The sequence below is a fragment of the Thalassophryne amazonica genome, chromosome 10 (genome assembly GCF_902500255.1).
Source record: "Thalassophryne amazonica chromosome 10, fThaAma1.1, whole genome shotgun sequence".
In the NCBI taxonomy this organism is placed as follows: Eukaryota; Metazoa; Chordata; class Actinopteri; order Batrachoidiformes; family Batrachoididae; genus Thalassophryne; species Thalassophryne amazonica.
The window spans coordinates 496,196-522,200 of record NC_047112.1 but is presented as its reverse complement, the minus strand read 5'-3'; the positions used below and the strand labels follow the sequence as shown (position 1 = coordinate 522,200).

Genomic DNA, 26,005 nt, shown 5'->3' with positions numbered 1-26,005 from the left:
TAAGTATCAATGGACCATATGCTAATTGACTAAATTCTGAAAGTTAGAAAAGGAAATCAGAAAAGCTATCTGGGACCTCAGAAAGCCCATCTGCAGTTATTACTTGATCTCCAAAATCAGTCTATGCAAGCGACATTATGTTCAGTATGAGTGTTGTCATTAGTGCCACTTCGAAAATTAAATTCACAATAAGTCATTTATCCTAAACTTATGATTTGTTGTTTTTTCAAACTTATGCAAAAACAAATCTTGAGAAAAAAAAAATACAGTATGCGATAGTTAATAATTATTAAGAGCCTGTTCTTTCATATTTCTGAATACATTTTTACCACATTGCAGTTGTTTTTTTAATGAAAACTCAACCTATCATTCTTTTTGAGTTCTACACATGTGGTGATACCTTATTTACACCAGGATGTTAATAAAATCAATGCTGGCTATTCTCAGAATACAGTACTTATATCCACAGTTTCAAATTGCATAAGTCAAATGGTGTCCACTTTATGGTCTTCTCAAAACATTAAAATTACTGTTCTGGATGCTCAGAATGCATCTGAGGTTATCTAGAAACCGTTGGCTGCTGAGGGGCCTAAAGTGGCCCCCAGATCCCCAGCCTATGGGCTTCGGCTCTGCGGGCCTCGCACTTTGTCCCCCCAATTTGTAGTTCTAAATTGTGCCCTTGCTTTGTGTCAAAAGTCTGGCTGCAGCATTTTGAACCAATTGGAGACCCCTAATGCTGGACTGTGGTACACCAGAAAATAGAGCATTGCAGTAGTCCAATCTAGAAGAGATAAACGCATGGATCAGGGTCTCAGCATCAGCCATAGACAGGATGGGATGAGTCTTTGCTATATTTCTCAGGTGGAAGAAAGCAGTCCTCGTAATATTTCTAATGTGGAGGTCAAAGGACAACGTAGGAGCAAAAATGACCCCAAGGTTCCTCACTTTGTCAGTGTGATGTATGACACACGAGCTGAAGCTAAGTGTTAACTGGTCAAATTGATGCCGATGTTTCACTGGACTAAGAACCATCATTTCAGTCTGATCAGAGTTTAAAAGTAGGAAGTTTCTAGACATCCAACTTCTCACTGATGCAAGGCAATCTTCTGAGGATTTTATGTGAACGAGATTACCAGCAGTTATCGGCATGTATAACTGAGTATCATCAATCAATCAATCAATCAATCAATATTTCTTATATAGCGCCAAATCACAACAAACAGTTGCCCCAAGGCGCTCCATATTGTAAGGCAAGGCCATACAATAATTATAAAAAACCCCAACGGTCAAAACGACCCCCTATGAGCAAGCACTTGGCAACAGTGGGAAGGAAAAACTCCCTTTTAACAGGAAGAAACCTCCAGCAGAACCAGGCTCAGGGAGGGGCAGTCTTCTGCTGAGACTGGTTGGGGCTGAGGGAAAAAAACCAGGAAAAAGACATGCCGTGAAGGGGGGCAGAGATCGATCACTAATGATTAAATGCAGAGTGATGCATACGGAGCAAAAAGAGAAAGAAACAGTGCATCATGGGAACCCCCCCACAATCTACGTCTAAAGCAGCATAACCAAGGGATGGTCCAGGGTCACCCGATACAGCCCTAACTATAAGCCTTAGCGAAAAGGAAAGTTTTAAGCCTAATCTTAAAAGTAGAGAGGGTATCTGTCTCCCTGATCTGAATTGGGAGCTGGTTCCACAGGAGAGGAGCCTGAAAGCTGAAGGCTCTGCCTCCCATTCTACTCTTACAAACCCTAGGAACTACAAGTAAGCCCGCAGTCTGAGAGCGAAGCGCTCTAATGGGGTAATATGGTACTATGAGGTCCCTAAGATAAGATGGGACCTGATTATTCAAACCTTATAAGTAAGAAGAAGAATTTTAAATTCTATTCTAGAATTAACAGGAAGCCAATGAAGAGAGGCCAACACGGGTGAGATATGCTCTCTCCTGCTAGTCCCCGTCAGTACTCTAGCTGCAGCATTCTGAACCAACTGAAGGCTTTTTAGGGAACTTTTAGGACAACCTGATAATAATGAATTACAATAGTCCAGCCTAGAGGAAATAAATGCATGAATTAGTTTTTTCAGCATCACTCTGAGACAAGACCTTTCTGATTTTAGAGATATTGCGTAAATGCAAAAAGGCAGTCCTACATATTTGTTTAATATGCGCTTTGAATGACATATCCTGATCAAAAATGACTCCAAGATTTCTCACAGTATTACTAGAGATCAGGGAAATGCCATCCAGAGTAACGATCTGGTTAGACACCATGCTTCTAAGATTTGTGGGGCCAAGTACAATAACTTCAGTTTTATCTGAGTTTAAAAGCAGGAAATTAGAGGTCATCCATGTCTTTATGTCTGTAAGACAATCCTGCAGTTTAGCTAATTGGTGTGTATCCTCTGGCTTCATGGATAGATAAAGCTGGGTATCATCTGCGTAACAATGAAAATTTAAGCAATACCGTCTAATAATACTGCCTAAGGGAAGCATGTATAAAGTGAATAAAATTGGTCCTAGCACAGAACCTTGTGGAACTCCATAATTAACTTTAGTCCGTGAAGAAGATTCCCCATTTACATGAACAAACTGTAATCTATTAGACAAATATGATTCAAACCACCGCAGCGCAGGTGCCTTTAATACCTATGACATGCTCTAATCTCTGTAATAAAATTTTATGGTCAACAGTATCAAAAGCAGCACTGAGGTCCAACAGAACAAGCACAGAGATAAGTCCACTGTCCGAAGCCATAAGAAGATCATTTGTAACCTTCACTAATGCTGTTTCTGTACTATGATGAATTCTAAAACCTGACTGAAACTCTTCAAATAGACCATTCCTCTGCAGGTGATCAGTTAGCTGTTTTACAACTACCCTCTCAAGAATCTAGATCAATGTAACTGCGCAGATTAAACAGCTAACAGATACAGAAAAACACCGCTGTGCTCCGGAACAGGAAGTGATACAATACCGCAGTGAGAGCCAACCACCAGTAGAGGCAAGCAAGCATCTAAAATTAGTGCTTGTCTAAAATTAGTTTGGTTAAAATTTTAACCATAAGATAAAACTGTATGTCTCTGGATGACTTGGGTGATACTGCCAGCGTATCAATATGGGGTCAAAATAAATGAGTTTTTTCTTTTCTGTGACCAGTTCTCCTTTGCTTGCAGAGGATAGAGCGGTTTCTTCTGGAATCAGCTCTTCTCTGTTGGCGGAGGATAGAACTGCACATCTACTAAAAAACAGTTAACAGGTAGGTACTCAACTGATATCAGACTTCAGAAATGTTTGTAACTGTAACGCCTGTAAAAATATGTTAGCGGTCTAAAATTAATCGGACCAAAATTTATCGGAAGATAATTAGTCTGCTGATGGTTTTCAAAGTTATCTGAAAAGCTAATCCGATAATGAAAACATTAGCTTTGATAATTAGCGGTTAGCGGATGAGCAGAACTGTGCCCACCACTGGTGCTGTCACAGCGCAGCATCATCTTCTGCAACAAAGAGTCATCTGCAAACAGACAATATAAATAAATTAAATTAGGTTAACATGTTTTTTGTATGGCTCATCAATTCCACTTACTGCAGACAGACTGTTGTAAATCTAAGACACAGAGTAAAACGGGCTAAACATTTAGCTGTTACAATTATTCTAATTATTAATATGTACAACACCTGGCAATAATTATGGAATCACCAGCCTCAGAGGATGTTCATTCAGTTGTTTAATTTTGTAGAAAAAAAGCAGATCACAGACATGACACAAAACTAAAGTCATTTCAAATGGCAACTTTCTGGCTTTAAGAAACACTATAAGAAATCAGGAAAAAAAAGATTGTGGCAGTCAGTAACGGTTACTTTTTTAGACCAAGCAGAGTGAAAAAAATATGGAATCACTCAATTCTGAGGAAAAAATGATGGAATCACCCTGTAAATTTTCATCCCCCAAATTAACACCTGCATCAAATCAGATCTGCTCGTTAGTCTGCATCTAAAAAGGAGTGATCACACCTTGGAGAGCTGTTGCACCAAGTGGACTGACATGAATCATGGCTCCTGTTGTGTGGGCCGCTGAAGAGGAGGTACTGCTGGCCCACCACCACCAGAGGGCGCCCCGCCTGGAGTGCGGGCTCCAGGCACCAGAGGGCGCTGCCGCCTCACAGGAGCAGCCCAGGTGACAGCCGTCACCCATCACCTGAAACAGCTGACATCCATCAGCTGAGGGGTATATCAGCTGGACGGCATCTCCATCTCATTGCCGAGATATCGTTCTACCAGGAAGGTAACGCACTCAGCCAGTCATCTCATTTCTGAGGAATAACCTTTTTGCTTGTGCTTAAGACAGCTGAAGACTGAACTAGATTCATATCGGATAAGTACCCTTCACTGCAGTATTGTTTGTGACTAGAGGTGGAGGTGGTGTTTCCACCCTACGTGTTGCTGGGTGCAGCCGCACCCACATCTGACTGTTTCTGTTCCTCGCCAGCAGTACCGGATCCGACGAGCGGAGGCAGTGGCCACCTGGGAGTTCGGGACTTGGCGGCTCCAGTATTCCCGGGGTTCGGTGGCAGAGGAAATCGGGTGGTTCCGGTTCGACTCGGACGGACGTCTCCTATCGTCGAGCCTGCCCACACGACACCAGTGGAATTGGTTTATTTTTACAGTTGTGATCTGTTGTGTTTGTTGTGCGAATTCACAACAGTAAAACCTTGTTATTTGACTTCTTCATTGTCCGTTCATTTGCGCCCCCTGTTGTGGGTCCGTGTTCCTCACTTTCCCCAACAGCTCCAACACGAGAGATGTCAATTGAAACAAAGGAGAGGATTATCAAACTCTTAAAAGAGAGTAAATCATCACGCAATCAACTTCAACTTTCAATCAATCAACTTTTTTCTTATATAGCGCCAAATCACAACAAACAGTTGCCCCAAGGCGCTCCATATTGTAAGGCAAGGCCATACAATAATTATGAAAAACCCCAACGGTCAAAACGACCCCCTATGAGCAAGCACTTGGCCACAGTGGGAAGGAAAAACTCCCTTTTAACAGGAAGAAACCTCCAGCAGAACCAGGCTCAGGGAGGGGCAGTCTTCTGCTGAGACTGGTTGGGGCTGAGGGAAAAAACCAGGAAAAAGACATGCCGTGAAGGGGGGCAGAGATCGATCACTAATGATTAAATGCAGAGTGATGCATACGGAGCAAAAAGAGAAAGAAACAGTGCATCATGGGAACCCCCCCACAATCTACGTCTAAAGCAGCATAACCAAGGGATGGTCCAGGGTCACCCAATCCAGCCCTAACTATAAGCCTTAGCGAAAAGGAAAGTTTTAAGCCTAATCTTAAAAGTAGAGAGGGTATCTGTCTCCCTGATCTGAATTGGGAGCTGGTTCCACAGGAGAGGAGCCTGAAAGCTGAAGGCTCTGCCTCCCATTCTACTCTTACAAACCCTAGGAACTACAAGTAAGCCCGCAGTCGAAGCGCTCTAATGGGGTAATATGGTACTACGAGGTCCCTAAGATAAGATGGGACCTGATTATTCAAAACCTTATAAGTAAGAAGAAGAATTGTAAATTCTATTCTAGAATGTTGCAAAAGATGTTGGTTGTTCACAGTCAGCTGTGTCTAAACTCTGGACTAAATACAAACAACATGGGAAGGTTGTTAAAGGCAAACATACTGGTAGACCAAGGAAGACATCAAAGCATCAAGACAGAAAACTTAAAGCAATATGTCTCAAAAATCGAAAAATGTACAACAAAACAAATGAGGAACGAATGGGAGGAAACTGGAGTCAACGTCTGTGACCGAACTGTAAGAAACCGCCTAAAGGAAATGGGATTTACATACAGAAAAGCTAAACGAAAGGCATCATTAACACCTAAACAGAAAAAAACAAGGTTACAATGGGCTAAGGAAAAGCAATTGTGGACTGTGGATGACTGGATGAAAGTCATATTCAGTGATGAATCTCGAATCTGCATTGGGCAAGGTGATGATGCTGGAACTTTTGTTTGGTGCCGTTCCAATGAGATTTATAAAGATGACTGCCTGAAGAGAACATGTAAATTTCCACAGTCATTGATGATATGGGGCTGCATGTCAGGTAAAGGCACTGGGGAGATGGCTGTCATTACATCATCAATAAATGCACAAGTTTATGTGATATTTTGGACAATTGAAAGGATGTTTGGGGATGATGAAATCATTTTTCAAGATGATAATGCATCTTGCCATAGAGCAAAAACTGCAAAAACATTCCTTGCAAAAAGACACATAGGGTCAATGTCAATGAGCAGATCTGATTTGATGCAGGTGTTAATTTGGGGGATGAAAATTTACAGGGTGATTCCATAATTTTTTCCTCAGAATTGAGTGATTCCATATTTTTTCCCTCTGCTTGGTCTAAAAAGTAACCGTTACTGACTGCCACAATCTTTTTTTCTTGATTTCTTATAGTGTTTCTTAAAGCCAGAAAGTTGCAATTTGAAATGACTTTAGTTTTGTGTCATGTCTGTGATCTGCTTTTTTTTCTACAAAATTAAACAACTGAATGAACATCCTCTGAGGCCGGTGATTCCATAATTTTTGCCAGGGGTTGTATGTGGCGCAGATATGAATGAGTGAAGCTCTTCAGCATCTCACCATCTCATTTAGGTCCTTCAGACTTTTTCAGTGAATGCTTCTGGGGAGCATTAGCATGGATATAAACATTCACCTTCTGGGGGGGCAAAGGTCGCACATTCAGGCACTCCAACTGTGACGTTTAAGCAACATGCTTAGCAACTCCAGTGACTGATCTCACACAGAAGCAAACCAGAAGTAATGATCCCCCCACGTGACCATATCAGTTGTTTCCCCATTGGTATTTTAGATCACATCATGTGACCTTCAGTTCTATGGGTCCTTAAGGTGGATGAGGCATACACTGATCCATGGCTGCAATCAACTGAAATTTTTTTTGACTGAACATTTTCTGCAAGTGGATGGCCGAACACCGAAGGATTGAAGTCCCCTAGGGGGTCCGGGGGTGTGCCCCATGGGACATTTTGAAAAAATGGTGTAATTTGGTACATTCTGAGAACACTTTGGTTAGTTTTCTTTCTTTAAAACACAGTGGTATTTCACTCTTATACTGGAACAAAATATGGCTCATGTCTTGATTTCATTGAAATTTATTTGCTGTCTTGTATGTCCATCCATCCATCCATTTTCTTCCGCTTTATCTGGAGTCGGGTCGCGGGGGCAGCAGATCAAGCAAAGCCGCCCAGACCTCCCGATCCACACACACCTCCCCCAGCTCCTCTGGGTGAACCCCAAAGTGTTCCCAAGCCAGCCGAGAGACGTGGTCCCTCCGGCGTGTCCTGGGTCTTCCCCGGGGCCTCCTCCTGATGGGACGTGCCCGGAACACCTCTCCAGCGAGGCGTCCAGGGGACATTCGGAAAAGATGCCCGAGCCACCACAGCTGGCTCCTTTTGACATGTAGGAGCAGGGGCTCCTAAGGGATCGCCCAACCACCTTGCGGAGGAAACTCATCTCGGCCACTTGTACTCACGATCTCGTCCTTTCGGTCATGAGCCAAATCTCATGACCATAGGTGAGGGTCGGAACGTAGATTGATCAATAAATCGAGAGCTTTGCCCCCCTACTCAGCTCTGTCTTCACCACGACGGTCCCATACAGTGACTGCATCACTGCAGACGCTGCACCGATCCGTGTGTTGATCTCACGCTCCATCTGTTCCTCGCTCGTGAACAAGACCCCGAGATACTTAAACTCCTCCACTTGAGGCAAGGACACTGAAGAGGGCGAGGCACCTTTTTCCGGTCGAGAACCATGGCCTCAGATTTGGAGGTGCTGATTTTCATCCCGGACCGCCCCAGTGCACGCTGAAGGTCCTGATTTGACAAAGCCAACAGAACCACATCGTCTGCAAACAGTAGAGATGAGATTCTGTGGTTCCCAAACCAGAGCCCCTCTACACCCTGGCTGTGCTTAGAAATTCTGTCTATAAAGTTAATAAATAGAACCGGTGATAAAGGGCAGCCCTGGTGGAGGCCAACGTGCACTGGAAACAGGTTTGACTTACTACCGGCAATGCGAACCAAGCTCCTGCTGCGGTCGTACAGGGACCAGATAGCCCTTAGCAAAGGACCTCAGATCCCGAGCACCCGATGGAGTGTGTAGAGTTGGTCCAGTGTGCCGCGACCAGGACGAAAACACTGTTCCTCCTGAATCCCACGTTCGACTGTCGGTCGAATTCAGTACTCTGGAATAGACCTTAACTGGGAGGCTGAGGAGTGTCATCCCCCTATAGTTGGAACACACCCTCTGGTCCCCCTTCTTAAACAGAGGGACCACCAACCCGGTCTGCCAATCCAGAGGCACTGTCCCTGACCGCCACGCAATGTTGCAGAGGTGTGTCAACCAAGACAGTCCCACAACATCCAGAGACTTAAGGTACTCAGGATGGATTTCATTCACCCCAGGAGTCTTGCCACCAAGGAGCTTTCTAACCACCTGGGTGACTTTGGCCTGGGTGATGGATGAGTCCGCCTCTGAGTCCGCAGTCTCTGCTTCCTCCTCGGAAGATGTGACGATGGGATTGAGGATCCAACTCACCACCAGGTGGTGATCGGTCGACAGCTCAGCCCCTGTCTTCACCTGAGTGTCCGAGACATGTGGCCGAAGGTTAGATGATAAGACTACAAAGTCGATCATCCTCCGGCTCAGGGTGTCCTGGTGCCACATGCACTTATGGACACCCTTGTGCTCGAACATGGTGTTTGTGATGGACAAACTGTGACTAGCACAGAAGTCCAAAAACTGAACACCACTCGGGTTCAGATCGGGGAGGCCGTGCTTCTCGATCACCCCCCTCCAGGTCTCACTGTCACCGCCCACGTGGGCATTGAAATCCCCCAGTAGAACAGTGGAGTCAGGGCACTTTCTAGTACCCCTCCCAGGGACTCCAAAAAGGTCAGGTACTCTGCACTGCTGCTCGGCCCGTAGGCCGAGACAACAGTGAGAGACCTGTCCCCGACCTGAAGGCGTAGGGACGCGACCCTCTCGTTCACTGGAGTGAACTCCAACACATGGCAACTGAGCTGGGGGGCAATAAGCAGTGCTACCCCATCTCTCCCTCCCTCCCTGTGGGCAACGCCAGAAAAGTGGAGGGTCCAGCCCCTCTCCAGGAGTTGGGTACCATGGCCCAAGCTGTGCGTGGAGGTGAGCCCGACTATCTCTAGTCTGTATCTCTCAATCTCCCATACAAGCTCAGGCTCCTTCCCCCCCAGCGAGGTGACATTCCACGTCCCAACAGCCATGCGCTGTGAGCGCGGACCGAGCCGCCGGGCCACCCGCCCTCGACTGCCACCCAATCCTCTCTGCACCGGACCCCAATGGCCCCCTCTGCAGGGGGGAACCCGCAGGAGGGCGGGCCCACGTTGCTCTTTCGGGCCGAACCCGTTCGGGCCCCGTGAGCTAAGGCCCGACCACCAGGCCTTGCTTCAGGGTGGGCCCCGGCTCCGCCATACCGAGCGACGTCTCGGTCCTTGATTTTGTACTGGTCATGGGAGCCTCTAAACTACCCTTAGTCTGACCCATCACCTAGGACCTGTTTGCCTTGGGAGACTCTATCAGGGGCACAAAGCCCCCGACAACATAGTTCCTAGGATCATCCGGGTCCGCAAACTCCCCCACTACGATAAGGTGGTAGTTCGAGGGGGAGATCTTGTATGTATTGTCTGTAATGTGTTTTACAAATGGACTGACTGTCTGCATTAACTGACTATAATTCTGCTTTCATTGTTTAATTATGGAATCACCGGCCTCGGAGGATGTTCATTCAGTTGTTTAATTTTGTAGAAAAAAAGCAGATCACAGACATGACACAAAACTAAAGTCATTTCAAATGGCAACTTTCTGGCTTTAAGAAACACTATAAGAAATCAGGAAAAAAAATTGTGGCAGTCAGTAACGGTTACTTTTTTAGACCAAGCAGAGGGAAAAAAATATGGAATCACTCAATTCTGAGGAAAAAATTATGGAATCATGAAAAACAAAAGAATGCTCCAACACATCACTAGTATTTTGTTGCACCACCTCTGGCTTTTATAACAGCTTGCAGTCTCTGAGGCATGGACTTAATGAGTGACAAACAGTACTCTTCATCAATCTGGCTCCAACTTTCTCTGATTGCTGTTGCCAGATCAGCTTTGCAGGTTGGAGCCTTGTCATGGACCATTTTCTTCAACTTCCACCAAAGATTTTCAATTGGATTAAGATCCGGACTATTTGCAGGCCATGACATTGACCCTATGTGCCTTTTTGCAAGGAATGTTTTCACAGTTTTTGCTCTATGGCAAGATGCATTATCATCTTGAAAAATGATTTCATCATCCCCAAACATCCTTTCAATTGATGGGATAAGAAAAGTGTCCAAAATATCAACGTAAACTTGTGCATTTATTGATGATGTAATGACAGCCATCTCCCCAGTGCCTTTACCTGACATGCAGCCCCATATCGTCAATGACTGTGGAAATTTACATGTTCTCTTCAGGTCATCTTTATAAATCTCATTGGAACGGTACCAAACAAAAGTTCCAGCATCATCACCTTGCCCAATGCAGATTCGAGATTCATCACTGAATATGACTTTCATCCAGTCATCCACAGTCCACGATTGCTTTTCCTTAGCCCATTGTAACCTTGTTTTTTTTCTGTTTAGGTGTTAATGATGGCTTTCGTTTAGCTTTTCTGTATGTAAATCCCATTTCCTTTAGGCAGTTTCTTACAGTTCGGTCACAGACGTTGACTCCAGTTTCCTCCCATTCGTTCCTCATTTGTTTTGTTGTGCATTTTCGATTTTTGAGACATATTGCTTTAAGTTTTCTGTCTTGACGCTTTGATGTCTTCCTTGGTCTACCAGTATGTTTGCCTTTAACAACCTTCCCATGTTGTTTGTATTTGGTCCAGAGTTTAGACACAGCTGACTGTGAACAACCAACATCTTTTGCAACATTGCGTGATGATTTACCCTCTTTTAAGAGTTTGATAATCCTCTCCTTTGTTTCAATTGACATCTCTCGTGTTGGAGCCATGATTCATGTCAGTCCACTTGGTGCAACAGCTCTCCAAGGTGTGATCACTCCTTTTTAGATGCAGACTAACGAGCAGATCTGATTTGATGCAGGTGTTAGTTTTGGGGATGAAAATTTACAGGGTGATTCCATAATTTATTCCTCAGAATTGAGCGAGTCCATATTTTTTTCCCTCTGCTTGGTCTAAAAAAGTAACCGTTACTGACTGCCACAATCTTTTTTCCTGATTTCTTATAGTGTTTCTTAAAGCCAGAAAGTTGCCATTTGAAATGACTTTAGTTTTGTGTCATGTCTGTGATCTGCTTTTTTTTCTACAAAATTAAACAACTGAATGAACATCCTCTGAGGCCGGTGATTCCATCATTATTGCCAGGGGTTGTACATTTATCAAATTCTAAGTGTGTCTTATCAAATAAATCAATTACACCCATTCTGCTTTTAGTAAATAATACACTTGAAGACATGAGAACTAAACGTCTTTTGCCATTTGTAAGTTATTTAAAACTGATGCAATAATTAAAAAAAAAATGAAATCAAGACCATCACCAGATCAATGCCACACATTAATGCCAAATACCAAAACCAGACCAAGTGAATTCTAAATAAAGTGTTGTGAAAGGCCATCACCAGAATGCAATGCTTTCAAATGCCACCAGTTGCAATATAAATAATTGAAATCATAGCCAATGAATATACCTGTACAGTATTTAGCAGAGTGCTTTAATTTTACCTCAAAATATTTTAAAAAATTTTTTTACAAGATATATCTTGTCATTTTTGAATGGTTTATCAATTAAGGAGTAAAAACTGAAGAAAAACAATTGTAAGGCCTGAAAGAAGCTTCTGTTGTTTTAGCCATAGGGTCAATTGAAAGGGGGAAGTGTTGGCTTTTTAAATACTTTAAAGACACTGGACTCAGGGAGAGGATTTAGTGCTGCTATAATGGACTGATGCAGCAGGTGGCAGCAATGCTACAGTAAGGATGCCACAGAAGAAGACGGGTGCGTTTGATTCACTGCACATGGACACGTTTTGAGAGGAGCACATTTCATGTCTAAATAAAGCCATAATATATATGTATACCTTATCACATGTCTGTTAATGTATCATGTCCCGATGTATCCGTATCAGCCCCGAGTCTAAAGGATAAGATATTTATCACATATTACAACAAAAATAAAGAACAAGAACCATGTATCATACACATGAATCTTGATTCTGAGTGATAGCTAACAACAGACTCAAATTTAACACACTATTTTCTGCAGAGGTGTAAAACTCTGGCTTCAGAAAGTAAAAGCCCTCCCATATGTTGCTTCGACCTGTGCACCTGAAACAGGTGATCTCAATAATGAGCATGTCAACCTGCCTGAAGCTGAACTAATTACAATCATCATGTTTATGATTTATCAGCCCTGTTTGTTCTTGTATATCATGAGGGCTGGTTTACTAGCATAGAGCAGATTTTTGTTGTAATATATATATATATACAGTGGTTTGCAAAAGTATTCAGCCCCTTGATACGCATTTTAATTTTTTTTTATTTTAATTTTAATTTTTTTAATTTTAATATAAAAGCCAAGATGATGGGTTGCATAAGTAATGGGCCTCTTTGGTATAATACCTGTAAATAATTTTTATTACCAGTTTTCTTCAGACAAGTCAGGGGATGGATACATGAACATTTCCAAGTCACTGAATATGTCACTGAAGTCACTGAACTTTATTTACATCAGTTATGTAGAAAATCTGTGTGGAGTAGACAGTTCTCAAAAACTGACTGTGCAACAAGGAGAAGAGTGTGAGGAATATATATATATATATATATATATATATATATATATATATATATATATATATATATATATATATATATATATACGAGGTCTATTAGAAAAGTAGCCGACCTTATTATTTTTTTCAAAAACCATATGGATTTGAATCACGTGTGATTACATCAGACATGCTTGAACCCTCGTGGGCATGCGAGAGTTTTTTCACGCCTGTCGGTTACGTCATTCGCCTGTGGGCAGTCTTTGAGTGAGGAGTCGCCCACCCTCTCATCGTTTTTTTCATTGTTTAGGAATGGCTCAGAGACTGCTGCTTTGTTTGATCAAACTTTTTTCAAAAACTGTAAGGCACAACTGAGTGGACACCATTCGATAAATTCAGCTGGTTTTCGGTGAAAATTTTAATGGCTGATGAGAGATTTTGGTCTAGTAGTGTCGCTTTAAGGACGGCCCATGGCGCCAGACAGCGATCTGCGTTCCAAGGCGGCGTCGTCTCGCTGTTTCAAGCTGAAAATTTCCACATTTCAGGCTCTGTTCATCCAGGTCGTCGTCAGAGAACAGAGAAGTTTCAGAAGAGGTCGGCATGAGGAGTTTATCCAGACATTCCACTGTTAAAGGAGTTTTGTAATGAAAGAACGTGCGGGCAGATTCACATGTCGGGCCGGACCCGACCGTAGGGGGTCGCGACAGGAAAAACACCTCCGTTGGAAACCTTAACGGACAAGTTGGAACATGCCCAGCTGTTAAACAATTTCTCAGATACTCACTTGTTGAAAGCCATCAAAAGCCGCCTGAATTTTACAAATGGTTTTCAACACGGAGGTGTTTTTCCTGTCGCGGAGCAGATGGATTTGCGTCGTTGTCACGGAACCGACTCAGCGAATTTGCCCGCACGTTCTTTCATTACAAAATCTCCTTTAACAGTGGAATGTCCGCATAAACTCCTCATCCCGACTTCTTCTGAAACTTCTCTATTCTCTCACGACGTCCTGGGTGAACAGAGCCTTAAATTAGGAAGTTTTCAGCTCGAAACAGCCAGACGGACGCCACCTCCGACCGCGCCGCACCGATCCGCTTTGTGAGCTGTCCTTAAAGTGAAAGAAACTCCACAATCTCTCATCAGCCATTAAACTTTTCACCGAAAACCTGCTGAATTTCTCGAATAGTGTCCACTCGGATATCCCTCACAGGTCCTGAAAAAGTTTTGATAAAGCAACGCGCGCCGTCTCCAGCAGCATCTCAGACAAAGGATTTCAGCCAAGAGGGCTGGACCAGTGCTCACTCAAAGCCTGCCCACAGGCAAATGACATCACCGACACGTGTGAAAAAACTCACGCATGCACACGAGGGTTCAAGCATGTCTGGTGTAATCGCACGTGATTCAAATCCATATAGTTTTTTTTTTTTTTATAAAACTGCCGGTTAGTTTTCTAATAGACCTCATATATATATATATATATATATATATATATATATATATATGTAACGGAGGCCAGCAGGTGTCGCTGTGCAGATGTAGTTAGTAAACCTCACTCCCAACAGCTCAAAAGGATTCTCTGGTCACAAGGCCACAGCCCTGGGTTTTAGCCTTCTGGTTAGAGAGTCCGACTCCCATGCCGGAGCTCGTGAGTTCGCATCCCGAGGGGAGCGAATGGGCGGAGTCATAACAACACAACGCAGAGTGCAGCCGCTATATATATATATATATATGTGTGTGTGGAACATGGAAACAAATTTTGATGGAAATTCGTATATAAACAGAGGTTTTGTATCCATGCTGATCTGACGCGGAAGCAAACCAGAATCTCTTGTTGTTGTTGTTGCCATGACAGAATCAATTGTTCCATAACTCTATTTTAGATCACATCATGTGACATTTGGTTAAAAGTGTCCTTGAGGTGGGTGAGGTGGACACGGAAGCAAAGCGGAATGACCGGGTCCTCATGGCGGATGAAACGTATGTCATGGCACATGTGCCCATTCAAAATTGCAGCGCCCATATTGTCTAGGGGTCCTCATGGTGGATGATGCGCATGGCACAGTTGGAATAATATAGCACCTTCAACTGCACCACAGACTAAAACAGTTAAATGTGGTCTATTAAACATTAGGTCTCTCTCTTCTAAGTCCCTGTTGGTAAATGATATAATAATTGATCAACATATTGATTTATTCTGCCTTACAGAAACCTGGTTACAGCAGGATGAATATGTTAGTTTAAATGAGTCAACACCCCCGAGTCACACTAACTGTCAGAATGCTCGTAGCACGGGCCGAGGAGGAGGATTAGCAGCAATCTTCCAGCTTATTAATTAATCAAAAACCCAGACAGAGCTTTAATTCATTTGAAAGCTTGTCTCTTAGTCTTGTCCATCCAAATTGGAAGTCCCAAAAACCAGTTTTATTTGTTATTATCTATCGTCCACCTGGTCATTACTGTGAGTTTCTCTGTGAATTTTCAGACCTTTTATCTGACTTAGTGCTTAGCTCAGATAAGATAATTATAGTGGGCGATTTTAACATCCACATAGATGCTGAGAATGACAGCCTCAACACTGCATTTAATCTATTATTAGACTCTATTGGCTTTGCTCAAAAAGTAAATGAGTCCACCCACCACTTTAATCATATCTTAGATCTTGTTCTGACTTATGGTATGGAAATAGAAGACTTAACAGTATTCCCTGAAAACTCCCTTCTGTCTGATCATTTCTTAATAACATTTACATTTCATTACACTAGAAGTCTTTCAGAAAGCGCTGTAACTAGGTTTAAGGATATGATTCCTTCTTTATGTTCTCTAATGCCATATACCAACACAGTGCAGAGTAGCTACCTAAACTCTGTAAGGGAGATAGAGTATCTCGTCAATAGTTTTACATCCTCATTGAAGACAACTTTGGATGCTGTAGCTCCTCTGAAAAAGAGAGCTTTAAATCAGAAGTGCCTGACTCTGTGGTATAACTCACAAACTCGCAGCTTAAAGCAGATAACCCGTAAGTTGGAGAGGAAATGGCGTCTCACTAATTTAGAAGATCTTCACTTAGCCTGGAAAAAGAGTCTGTTGCTCTATAAAAAAGCCCTCCGTAAAGCTAGGACATCTTTCTACTCATCACTAATTGAAGAAAATAAGAACAACCCCAGGTTTCTTTTCAGCACTGTAGCCAGGCTGACAAAGAGTCAGAGCTCTATTGAGCTGAGTATTCCATTAACTTTAACTAGTAATGACTTCATGACTTTCTTTGCTAACAAAATTTTAACTATTAGAGAAAAAATTACTCATAACCATCCCAAAGACGTATCGTTATCTTTGGCTGCTTTCAGTGATGCCGGTATTTGGTTAGACTCTTTCTCTCTGATTGTTCTGTCTGAGTTATTTTCATTAGTTACTTCATCCAAACCATCAACATGTTTATTAGACCCCATTCCTACCAGGCTGCTCAAGGAAGCCCTACCATTATTTAATGCTTCGATCTTAAATATGATCAATCTATCTTTGTTAGTTGGCTATGTACCACAGGCTTTTAAGGTGGCAGTAATTAAACCATTACTTAAAAAGCCATCACTTGACCCAGCTATCTTAGCTAATTATAGGCCAATCTCCAACCTTCCTTTTCTCTCAAAAATTCTTGAAAGGGTAGTTGTAAAACAGCTAACTGATCATCTGCAGAGGAATGGTCTATTTGAAGAGTTTCAGTCAGGTTTTAGAATTCATCATAGTACAGAAACAGCATTAGTGAAGGTTACAAATGATCTTCTTATGGCCTCGGACAGTGGACTCGTCTCTGTGCTTGTTCTGTTGGACCTCAGTGCTGCTTTTGATACTGTTGACCATAAAATTTTATTACAGAGATTAGAGCATGCCATAGGTATTAAAGGCACTGCGCTGCGGTGTTTTGAATCATATTTGTCTAATAGATTACAATTTGTTCATGTAAATGGGGAATCTTCTTCACAGACTAAAGTTAATTATGGAGTTCCACAAGGTTCTGTGCTAGGACCAATTTTATTCACTTTATACATGCTTCCCTTAGGCAGTATTATTAGATGGTATTGCTTAAATTTTCATTGTTACGCAGATGATACCCAGCTTTATCTATCCATGAAGCCAGAGGACACACACCAATTAGCTAAACTGCAGGATTGTCTTACAGACATAAAGACATGGATGACCTCTAATTTCCTGCTTTTAAACTCAGATAAAACTGAAGTTATTGTACTTGGCCCCACAAATCTTAGAAACATGGTGTCTAACCAGATCCTTACTCTGGATGGCATTACCCTGACCTCTAGTAATACTGCGAGAAATCTTGGAGTCATTTTTGATCAGGATATGTCATTCAAAGCGCATATTAAACAAATATGTAGGACTGCTTTTTTGCATTTACGCAATATCTCTAAAATCAGAAAGGTCTTGTCTCAGAGTGATGCTGAAAAACTAATTCATGCATTTATTTCCTCTAGGCTGGACTATTGTAATTCATTATTATCAGGTTGTCCTAAAAGTTCCCTAAAAAGCCTTCAGTTAATTCAAAATGCTGCAGCTAGAGTACTGACGGGGACTAGAAGGAGAGAGCATATCTCACCCATATTGGCCTCTCTTCATTGGCTTCCTGTTAATTCTAGAATAGAATTTAAAATTCTTCTTCTTACTTATAAGGTTTTGAATAATCAGGTCCCATCTTATCTTAGGGACCTCGTAGTACCATATCACCCCAATAGAGCGCTTCGCTCTCAGACTGCAGGCTTACTTGTAGTTCCTAGGGTTTGTAAGAGTAGAATGGGAGGCAGAGCCTTCAGCTTTCAGGCTCCTCTCCTGTGGAACCAGCTCCCAATTCAGATCAGGGAGACAGACACCCTCTCTACTTTTAAGATTAGGCTTAAAACTTTCCTTTTTGCTAAAGCTTATAGTTAGGGCTGGATCAGGTGACCCTGAACCATCCCTTAGTTATGCTGCTATAGACGTAGACTGCTGGGGGGTTCCCATGATGCACTGTTTCTTTCTCTTTTTGCTCTGTATGCACCACTCTGCATTTAATCATTAGTGATCGATCTCTGCTCCCCTCCACAGCATGTCTTTTTCCTGGTTCTCTCCCTCAGCCCCAACCAGTCCCAGCAGAAGACTGCCCCTCCCTGAGCCTGGTTCTGCTGGAGGTTTCTTCCTGTTAAAAGGGAGTTTTTCCTTCCCACTGTAGCCAAGTGCTTGCTCACAGGGGGTCGTTTTGACCGTTGGGGTTTTACATAATTATTGTATGGCCTTGCCTTACAATATAAAGCGCCTTGGGGCAACTGTTTGTTGTGATTTGGCGCTATATAAAAAAAATTGATTGATTGATTGATTGATTTACTTGTCATCACCTCATTCTTAGCCCTAAATTGCCTCATTCCAACTTTTTTTGAATGTGTTGCAGGAAATGAAACAAATGAAATGAAGTTCACCACACAAAAACCTAAATATCTTACTGTAGGTTCATACTGTCTGCAATGAAATTGAAGTCAAAGTCAATGTAAGAGTCACTGTGAGGGTTTTACGTATTTATTCATTTTTCATTTGGATTTTCCATCCCAACTTTTTCTGATTTGTGGTTTTGTGTGTCATTGTGGAGTTATTTCTCCTACGTAATAGTCTGTTTTTTCCTGGTTGTCTGGATGCAGGAGGTGCTCAAGCAGCTGCAGAATAAACTGGATCAAGAGGCTGGAACCCTGGCCTCCTCGGGGAGAAGCGATGTTCTACATCAACTCCAAGGTCGGTTACTATTTTATGGCAAGGGCTAAAACAACTGGCAAACAGAGAGAGAATGTGTCTTACTCTTTGTCTTTGCCATTGCAACATTACCAGGCATCATCATCATCGTTAATCATGCTGTCTAATCACCATCTTGATCTGCCACACTTGTGAGGTGGAATGGATTATCTCGGCAAAGGAGAAGTGCTCACTAACACAGATATAATCCTGGTTCACACGACAGGATTTTAACCCCTTAACGCCTGAATTTATATAGCTGTATATAAAAAAATGTTTTGTGTGTGTTTTTGCCTTTAAGTAGATGGTAAATAATGTTGAGATTATTAATTACACATTTGCACAAAAAATAAATAGTAATTTTGGTATTTTGGTAATGACTTTATGTGATAATGTTATTATAATAATAATGGTATGTTGCAAATTTGCGACAACAGGCATACTGGTCAATTTGGTATGTTGCATATTTGAGTCAAATATTGTAGCATATATGCAACAATAGGCGTTAAGGGGTTAAAATTATCTTTAGGTTTCCAAAAGCTGAAAGACCACACACGTGAAGATAAAAAATCATAAATCTAACAGGTTTGGTGGTACAGTGTGTGGTGTTCAGCCACATGGTAAAAACAGCAACACCACACACGAACAGATTTCACACACCAACATTCCCAGCTCAGACAGGAAATCTCGCAAAATCTCTCGAGATTAAACGTGACTTCAGAGTAAACAAACGGAGATACTTTGTGGACTATTTAAAACAGAGGGAAAAAAACAATACAAAAAGAAAAATTAAAGGTGTTCTTTAAAGGAGTGGAGACAGCGCCACCACCAGACATTCTGGTAAGTCAGAACAGATGTTTTGATTTTATTTTCCGCTCTGTACTTCCGTCACCTGGCTTTCTGATTGGCTGCACGTCACATTCAGAAGACTGTGTGCTCGTTTGTGGTCTGAGGACACAACACATGCTGTGATATCGGGCCAAAAAAATCCAACATGTTGAATATCCCAGATTTGCGATCGGAGGGCTCTGAACACACCACACACGGCAGGAATATCTGATAAGATTATCTTTAGTGTCCTTAAGATTGTCGGAAAGGGAAGATCGAGTCCGATATCGATAACAACCCATCTTTACTTTGTAAATGTGTCAGCGACCTGCAGGAGAGACTCAACAGACTTTATTCTCTTGATGTTTCCTTGACATTAAAACCTTCTGTAATGTGTAAGGGGTAGGTGGTTGGTTCAGGCCCAACAAGTCCTCAGAGTTTCTCCAGGTGATCTGCGCACATGATTTTCAAGCAAATTCATCAACACAATCAACAAAGCTCATCAAGGACATCTGTCTGTTTTCGTCATTCACAAGAAGCAACCAATGAACATCCAATGTTTGGTTTTGGTTTTTGGAGTTCATATCATTCTAAGTGAGATTATCAACAGTAAAACTTTAGACTGTTAGTAATTTAGTTTAGTTTTGTCCCTAACTAACTAAACCACCCCTTGTCCTCATGCAGAATTGCACATGGATCTCACCAACTACTACGAACTCAAACATCAGCAGCACAACCTGAGACTGCTGCCAGATGGCCTGGGAGGGGTCGGGACAGCAGGCATTGATGGCGGGGGCTTGGATGAGCATCCAGCTTTGCCAAATTCCTCTTGCTCCTCCTTGGCATTGGGCGTTGGCAGGGCCAGAAGTCCCCTTGGTGCTTCTTCCCGTCAGAGCACAGCACCTGGGGCGGGTACTGCCATCATGCTACCACATCACTTTCTTGATGGAGCCCCACCCAATACAGCAGTGATCGCCGACACAGACGGGCGAAACAGTGATCATCATCTGGAGGAGCTGTATAAGGAGAGGTGAGCCATTCCATCAGAGAAAACTCCATTTTTCTTCCCAGTTTAGTTCATGTTGCCACTGTGCTTTTATCAGAAGTGAGATATGGGAACAATATAAACAGGATTTGCTGATCTGTCAGTGACATTCCTGCTCCCCAGAGGATGGTTGGGGTTTGGGTTAGTCTTTCCCTAAAGAGGGACAGACACATAAACTGGTCAGTGGAGGGCTATAGTATGATGATGTAGACGTAACAGTGATGCTGATGTCAGACTTCAGTTACTGAACACGTTTGACCCGCTGCAGGAACCTTCTGCTGGGGGAGATTGACCGTGAAGAGAGGGAGCATTGCTGGTACTTCCGACAGTTGGAGGCACTATCACAAAGGTTGGCCCACCTTCCCCGCATCGACATGGTGAGTAGAAACTCAAAAGTGAATTGACAAATTTGTCTAAAAAACTGAAGCATTTTGATTCCTTAAATATAACCACTTAGACCTTATTTACTTAAAGCCCTGTCACACCTTGACGATTTAGCCTGCGTATGCAGACATATCAAAAATATGGCAAATATGCTGGCATACATCTAATAGGTTATGGGTAAGTTTTGTAGAAGTTAAGAGCATGTTGAAGCATGCTGGTATACATCATAGTTCAGTGAGTTTGTTGAAAAATTTTGTGCAGGCACAATATTTTCGACGCATGCCAGAATATGGCTCATATATCCCACATACGCGGACCAAAAATTGTAGGTAAGTTATGTGATTGTTGACACATGTGACTTGTAAGTTACTCATAACATTTCATATTTCAGATTTTATCTTATATTTTATCTTATTTTAGCACATATTTTATATTTTATCTTAGCATTTTATATTGCTTTCTGCTTAATGTTGCACCATTATATCAAAGCAATCAATCAATCAATCAGTTTTTTTTTTATATATATAGCACCAAATCACAACAAACAGTTGCCCCAAGGCGCTTTATATTGCAAGGCAAGGCCATCCAATAATTATGTAAAACCCCAACGGTCAAAACGACCCCCTGTGAGCAAGCACTTGGCTACAGTGGGAAGGAAAAACTCCCTTTTAACAGGAAGAAACCTCCAGCAGAACCAGGCTCAGGGAGGGGCAGTCTTCTGCTGGGACTGGTTGGGGCTGAGGGAGAGAACCAGGAAAAAGACATGCTGTGGAGGGGAGCAGAGATCGATCACTAATGATTAAATGCAGAGTGTTGCATACAGAGCAAAAAGAGAAAGAAACAGTGCATCATGGGAACCCCCAGCAGTCTACGTCTATAGCAGCATAACTAAGGGATGATTCAGGGTCACCTGATCCAGCCCTAACTATAAGCTTTAGCAAAAAGGAAAGTTTTAAGCCTAATCTTAAAAGTAGAGAGGGTGTCTGTCTCCCTGATCTGAATTGGGAGCTGGTTCCACAGGAGAGGAGCCTGAAAGCTGAAGGCTCTGCCTCCCATTCTACTCTTACAAACCCTAGGAACTACAAGTAAGCCTGCAGTCTGAGAGCAAAGCGCTCTATTGGGGTGATATGGTACTACGAGGTCCCTAAGATAAGATGGGACCTGATTATTCAAAACCTTATAAGTAAGAAGAAGAATTTTAAATTCTATTCTAGAATTAACAGGAAGCCAATGAAGAGAGGCCAATATGGGTGAGATATGCTCTCTCCTTCTAGTCCCCGTCAGTACTCTAGCTGCAGCATTTTGAATTAACTGAAGGCTTTTTAGGGAACTTTTAGGACAACCTGATGATAATGAATTACAATAGTCCAGCCTAGAGGAAATAAATGCATGAATTAGTTTTTCAGCATCACTCTGAGACAAGACCTTTCTGATTTTAGAGATATTGCGTAAATGCAAAAAAGCAGTCCTACATATTTGTTTAATATGCGCTTTGAATGACATATCCTGATCAAAAATGACTCCAAGATTTCTCACAGTATTACTAGAGGTCAGGGTAATGCCATCCAGAGTAAGGATCTGGTTAGACACCATGTTTCTAAGATTTGTGGGGCCAAGTACAATAACTTCAGTTTTATCTGAGTTTAAAAGCAGGAAATTAGAGGTCATCCATGTCTTTATGTCTGTAAGACAATCCTGCAGTTTAGCTAATTGGTGTGTGTCCTCTGGCTTCATGGATAGATAAAGCTGGGTATCATCTGCGTAACAATGAAAATTTAAGCAATACCGTCTAATAATACTGCCTAAGGGAAGCATGTATAAAGTGAATAAAATTGGTCCTAGCACAGAACCTTGTGGAACTCCATAATTAACTTTAGTCTGTGAAGAAGATTCCCCATTTACATGAACAAATTGTAATCTATTAGACAAATATGATTCAAACCACTGCAGCACAGTGCCTTTAATACCTATGGCATGCTCTAATCTCTGTAATAAAATTTTATGGTCAACAGTATCAAAAGCAGCACTGAGGTCTAACAGAACAAGCACAGAGATGAGTCCACTGTCCGAGGCCATAAGAAGATAATTTGTAACCTTCACTAATGCTGTTTCTGTACTATGATGAATTCTAAAACCTGACTGAAACTCTTCAAATAGACCATTCCTCTGCAGATGATCAGTTAGATGTTTTACAACTACCCTTTCAAGAATTTTTGAGAGAAAAGGAAGGTTGGAGATTGGCCTATAATTAGCTAAGATAGCTGGGTCAAGTGATGGCTTTTTAAGTAATGGTTTAATTACTGCCACCTTAAAAGCCTGTGGTACATAGCCAACTAACAAAGATAGATTGATCATATTTAAGATCGAAGCATTAAATAATGGTAGGGCTTCCTTGAGCAGCCTGGTAGGAATGGGGTCTAATAAACATGTTGATGGTTTGGATGAAGTAACTAATGAAAATAACTCAGACAGAACAATCGGAGAGAAAGAGTCTAACCAAATACCGGCATCACTGAAAGCAGCCAAAGATAACGATACGTCTTTGGGATGGTTATGAGTAATTTTTTCTCTAATAGTTAAAATTTTGTTAGCAAAGAAAGTCATGAAGTCATTACTAGTTAAAGTTAATGGAATACTCAGCTCAATAGAGCTCTGACTCTTTGTCAGCCTGGCTACAGTGCTGAAAAGAAACCTGGGGTTGTTCTTATTTTCTTCAATTAGTGATGAGTAGAAAGATGTCCTAGCTTTACGGAGGGCTTTTTTATAGAGCAACAGACTCTTTTTCCAGGCTAAGTGAAGATCTTCTAAATTAGTGAGACGCCATTTCCTCTCCAACTTACTCCAAATTCCTAGTCTGTGAATCCTGTTCACTGGCAATGGCAATAAACTACTTCTGATTCTGATTCTGATAAGTCAAAATATGTCAAGATAATGATACGAATAGATAATGTCTAGCATACCTAAAACATATGAGTAACTTGCTTTGAACCTATGTGTAATTTATCTCCAATGCATACTGACGTATGTAGACGTATTTGACATGTTGTGGACAACTGCAGAACTTAGTGAATGTGTCAGCTAGCATATAATGGCGTATTGTGCTTTTCTACAATAGGTACCAAAATAGCCAACTCGTACTGTACCATTTTTGGCAGCCTTTGGCTAGGGTCCCAACATAATGAACCAGTTAAAACCGGAGGTACTAACCCGCTGCTGTGCATTGATTGGCTCAACAGTCCTCATGTGAACAGTTCAGACTGTTTCAAATATTAAAACCATTCACACACTGAGTAACTATAAAGTCTTTTTCTGACCTGTTATGTCACTTCAGTGGGATTCATCATCACAGCCTGATGAAAATGTATCCACATAAAGCGTCCTGATTTTGGAAAACGACATCTGAAAACACTTTAATTCCTTTTCGTGACTGATGAAACGTAGCATTTTTAAAGAACTCCCTCTGTGTTTGTCTGCTGCAGTGCGTTTCTCAGCCTGAACCAAAGGATGCTGGCGCTTTGTCCCACCACAAGAAAATTAACTTAATGTCAGTGTCAATGTCAGCTTTATTTATATAGCACATTTACACAGCCAATGGCCCAAGAAGTGTTTTAAAACTGGACAGGCTATTTGCATTCTGCTTCATGAAAGGTAGCGCATTTCACAAAGTGGGAGCTGCAACTGCAAATGCTCAATCTCCTCTAGTTTTTAGGAAGGATTAAGGAACATCCAGAAGCATCTCATTCAGCGACCTAAGGGCTCTAGAGGCCTGGTGCAATCTAATAAGGTCAGACAAGTATTCCGGCGTGTGCGATCAGAACCTGAGGGCAAGTGGACCTGGACATTTTTCTCTGGCCAGCAATCTGTACCTGAGGACTAGTGGAACTTGAAAATGTTCTCTGGCTGTCGATCTGTGTGAGGACTAGTGGAGTGTCTTCCTTGGCTGGCAATCACACACACGCTGGCAGTGTGTGCATGGGGGCTTCTTTGATGTTGTGGACTTTTTATTTGGAAATCTTTACTTAATTTTTTTGTCTTTTTTTGTGTTTCAATGAAAGTAAAATTTTTATTTTACTTTGTTAGAGTCTGTGGGAATGGATCTGGATGTGTAAAATGGTAAATGGACTGCATTTATATACAAGTAGCACTTTTCCATCTGCATCAGATGCTCGAAGCACTTTACAATTATGCCTCACATTCACCCCGATGTCAGGCTGTTGCTATACAAGGCGCTCACTACACACTGGGAGAAATAGGGGATTAAAAACCTTGCCCAAGAGCTCTTAGTGATTTTTCATTCAGACTGGGATTTGAACCGAGGATCTTCTGGTCTCAAGCCCAATGCCTTAACCACGAGGTCATCACTTCCAGCGTGTGTGTGCAACACACTGTTTTAACGCGCATGTCAGCTGTTTTATTGCCTTTGTACATGGAAGTGAAATATAAGCACGCATTACTGGCTAAAAAGTGGACCTATTACTCTGCTTTGATCAACAAAAACAAGCATAACTCAAACACTTATTCATGGAAAATAAAGCAGTTTTGACTTATGGTTTTGATTTAAAATCATCAACTTAATCCGGATAGAATAACTCCATTAATGTCAGTTCTGTCATTTGTACAAAGTTAAAATATAACACATATCTTTTAATTTTAAATAATGCACTAATTCTGAAGTTTTGTAACAAACACAGACACATGCCAAAGGGATTATGGGTAATTGAGTCTCCGCTAATACTGATTGGTTGACTCATTCATTCTATGTAAAAACCAACACGTTAATGTGAGGTGTGTCTGTTGGTGTTTACATATTAATGTGCTTTTGTAAAATATGCCTTTTTTATTTGTAAAAAAAAAAGAAAAAAAAAAGTCAAGTTGTGATTAGACAACGATCTGATATAACCGGGGTCAAAATAAATAGAACACTGCCATCTACTGGCGTCCAGACACTCATACTGCCATGAACACTACTGGCCAGTAGATGGTAGTAGAGACCATGAAAACGTGCCAAAACAAATATTCCAGATAATCCGTGTCTGCTACATTTAAGCTGCATGGAATTTAATAAACACAAACTGAATTTCAGACATCTTATATATATTTCTCTGGAACA

The 26,005-nt window shown here is 41.8% G+C and overlaps 1 protein-coding gene across 1 annotated transcript in view; it reads left to right on the top strand.

Annotated features, from left to right (window-relative positions):
• Nucleotides 1–26,005, top strand: part of apc2 (APC regulator of WNT signaling pathway 2) — a 234,378-nt gene that overhangs the window by 3,750 nt on the left and 204,623 nt on the right. Inside the window, 3 exon segments of the mRNA XM_034179257.1 lie at nucleotides 18,551–18,641; nucleotides 20,151–20,496; nucleotides 20,780–20,888. Of these exon segments, the coding sequence (XP_034035148.1) occupies nucleotides 18,551–18,641; nucleotides 20,151–20,496; nucleotides 20,780–20,888 (546 nt within the window).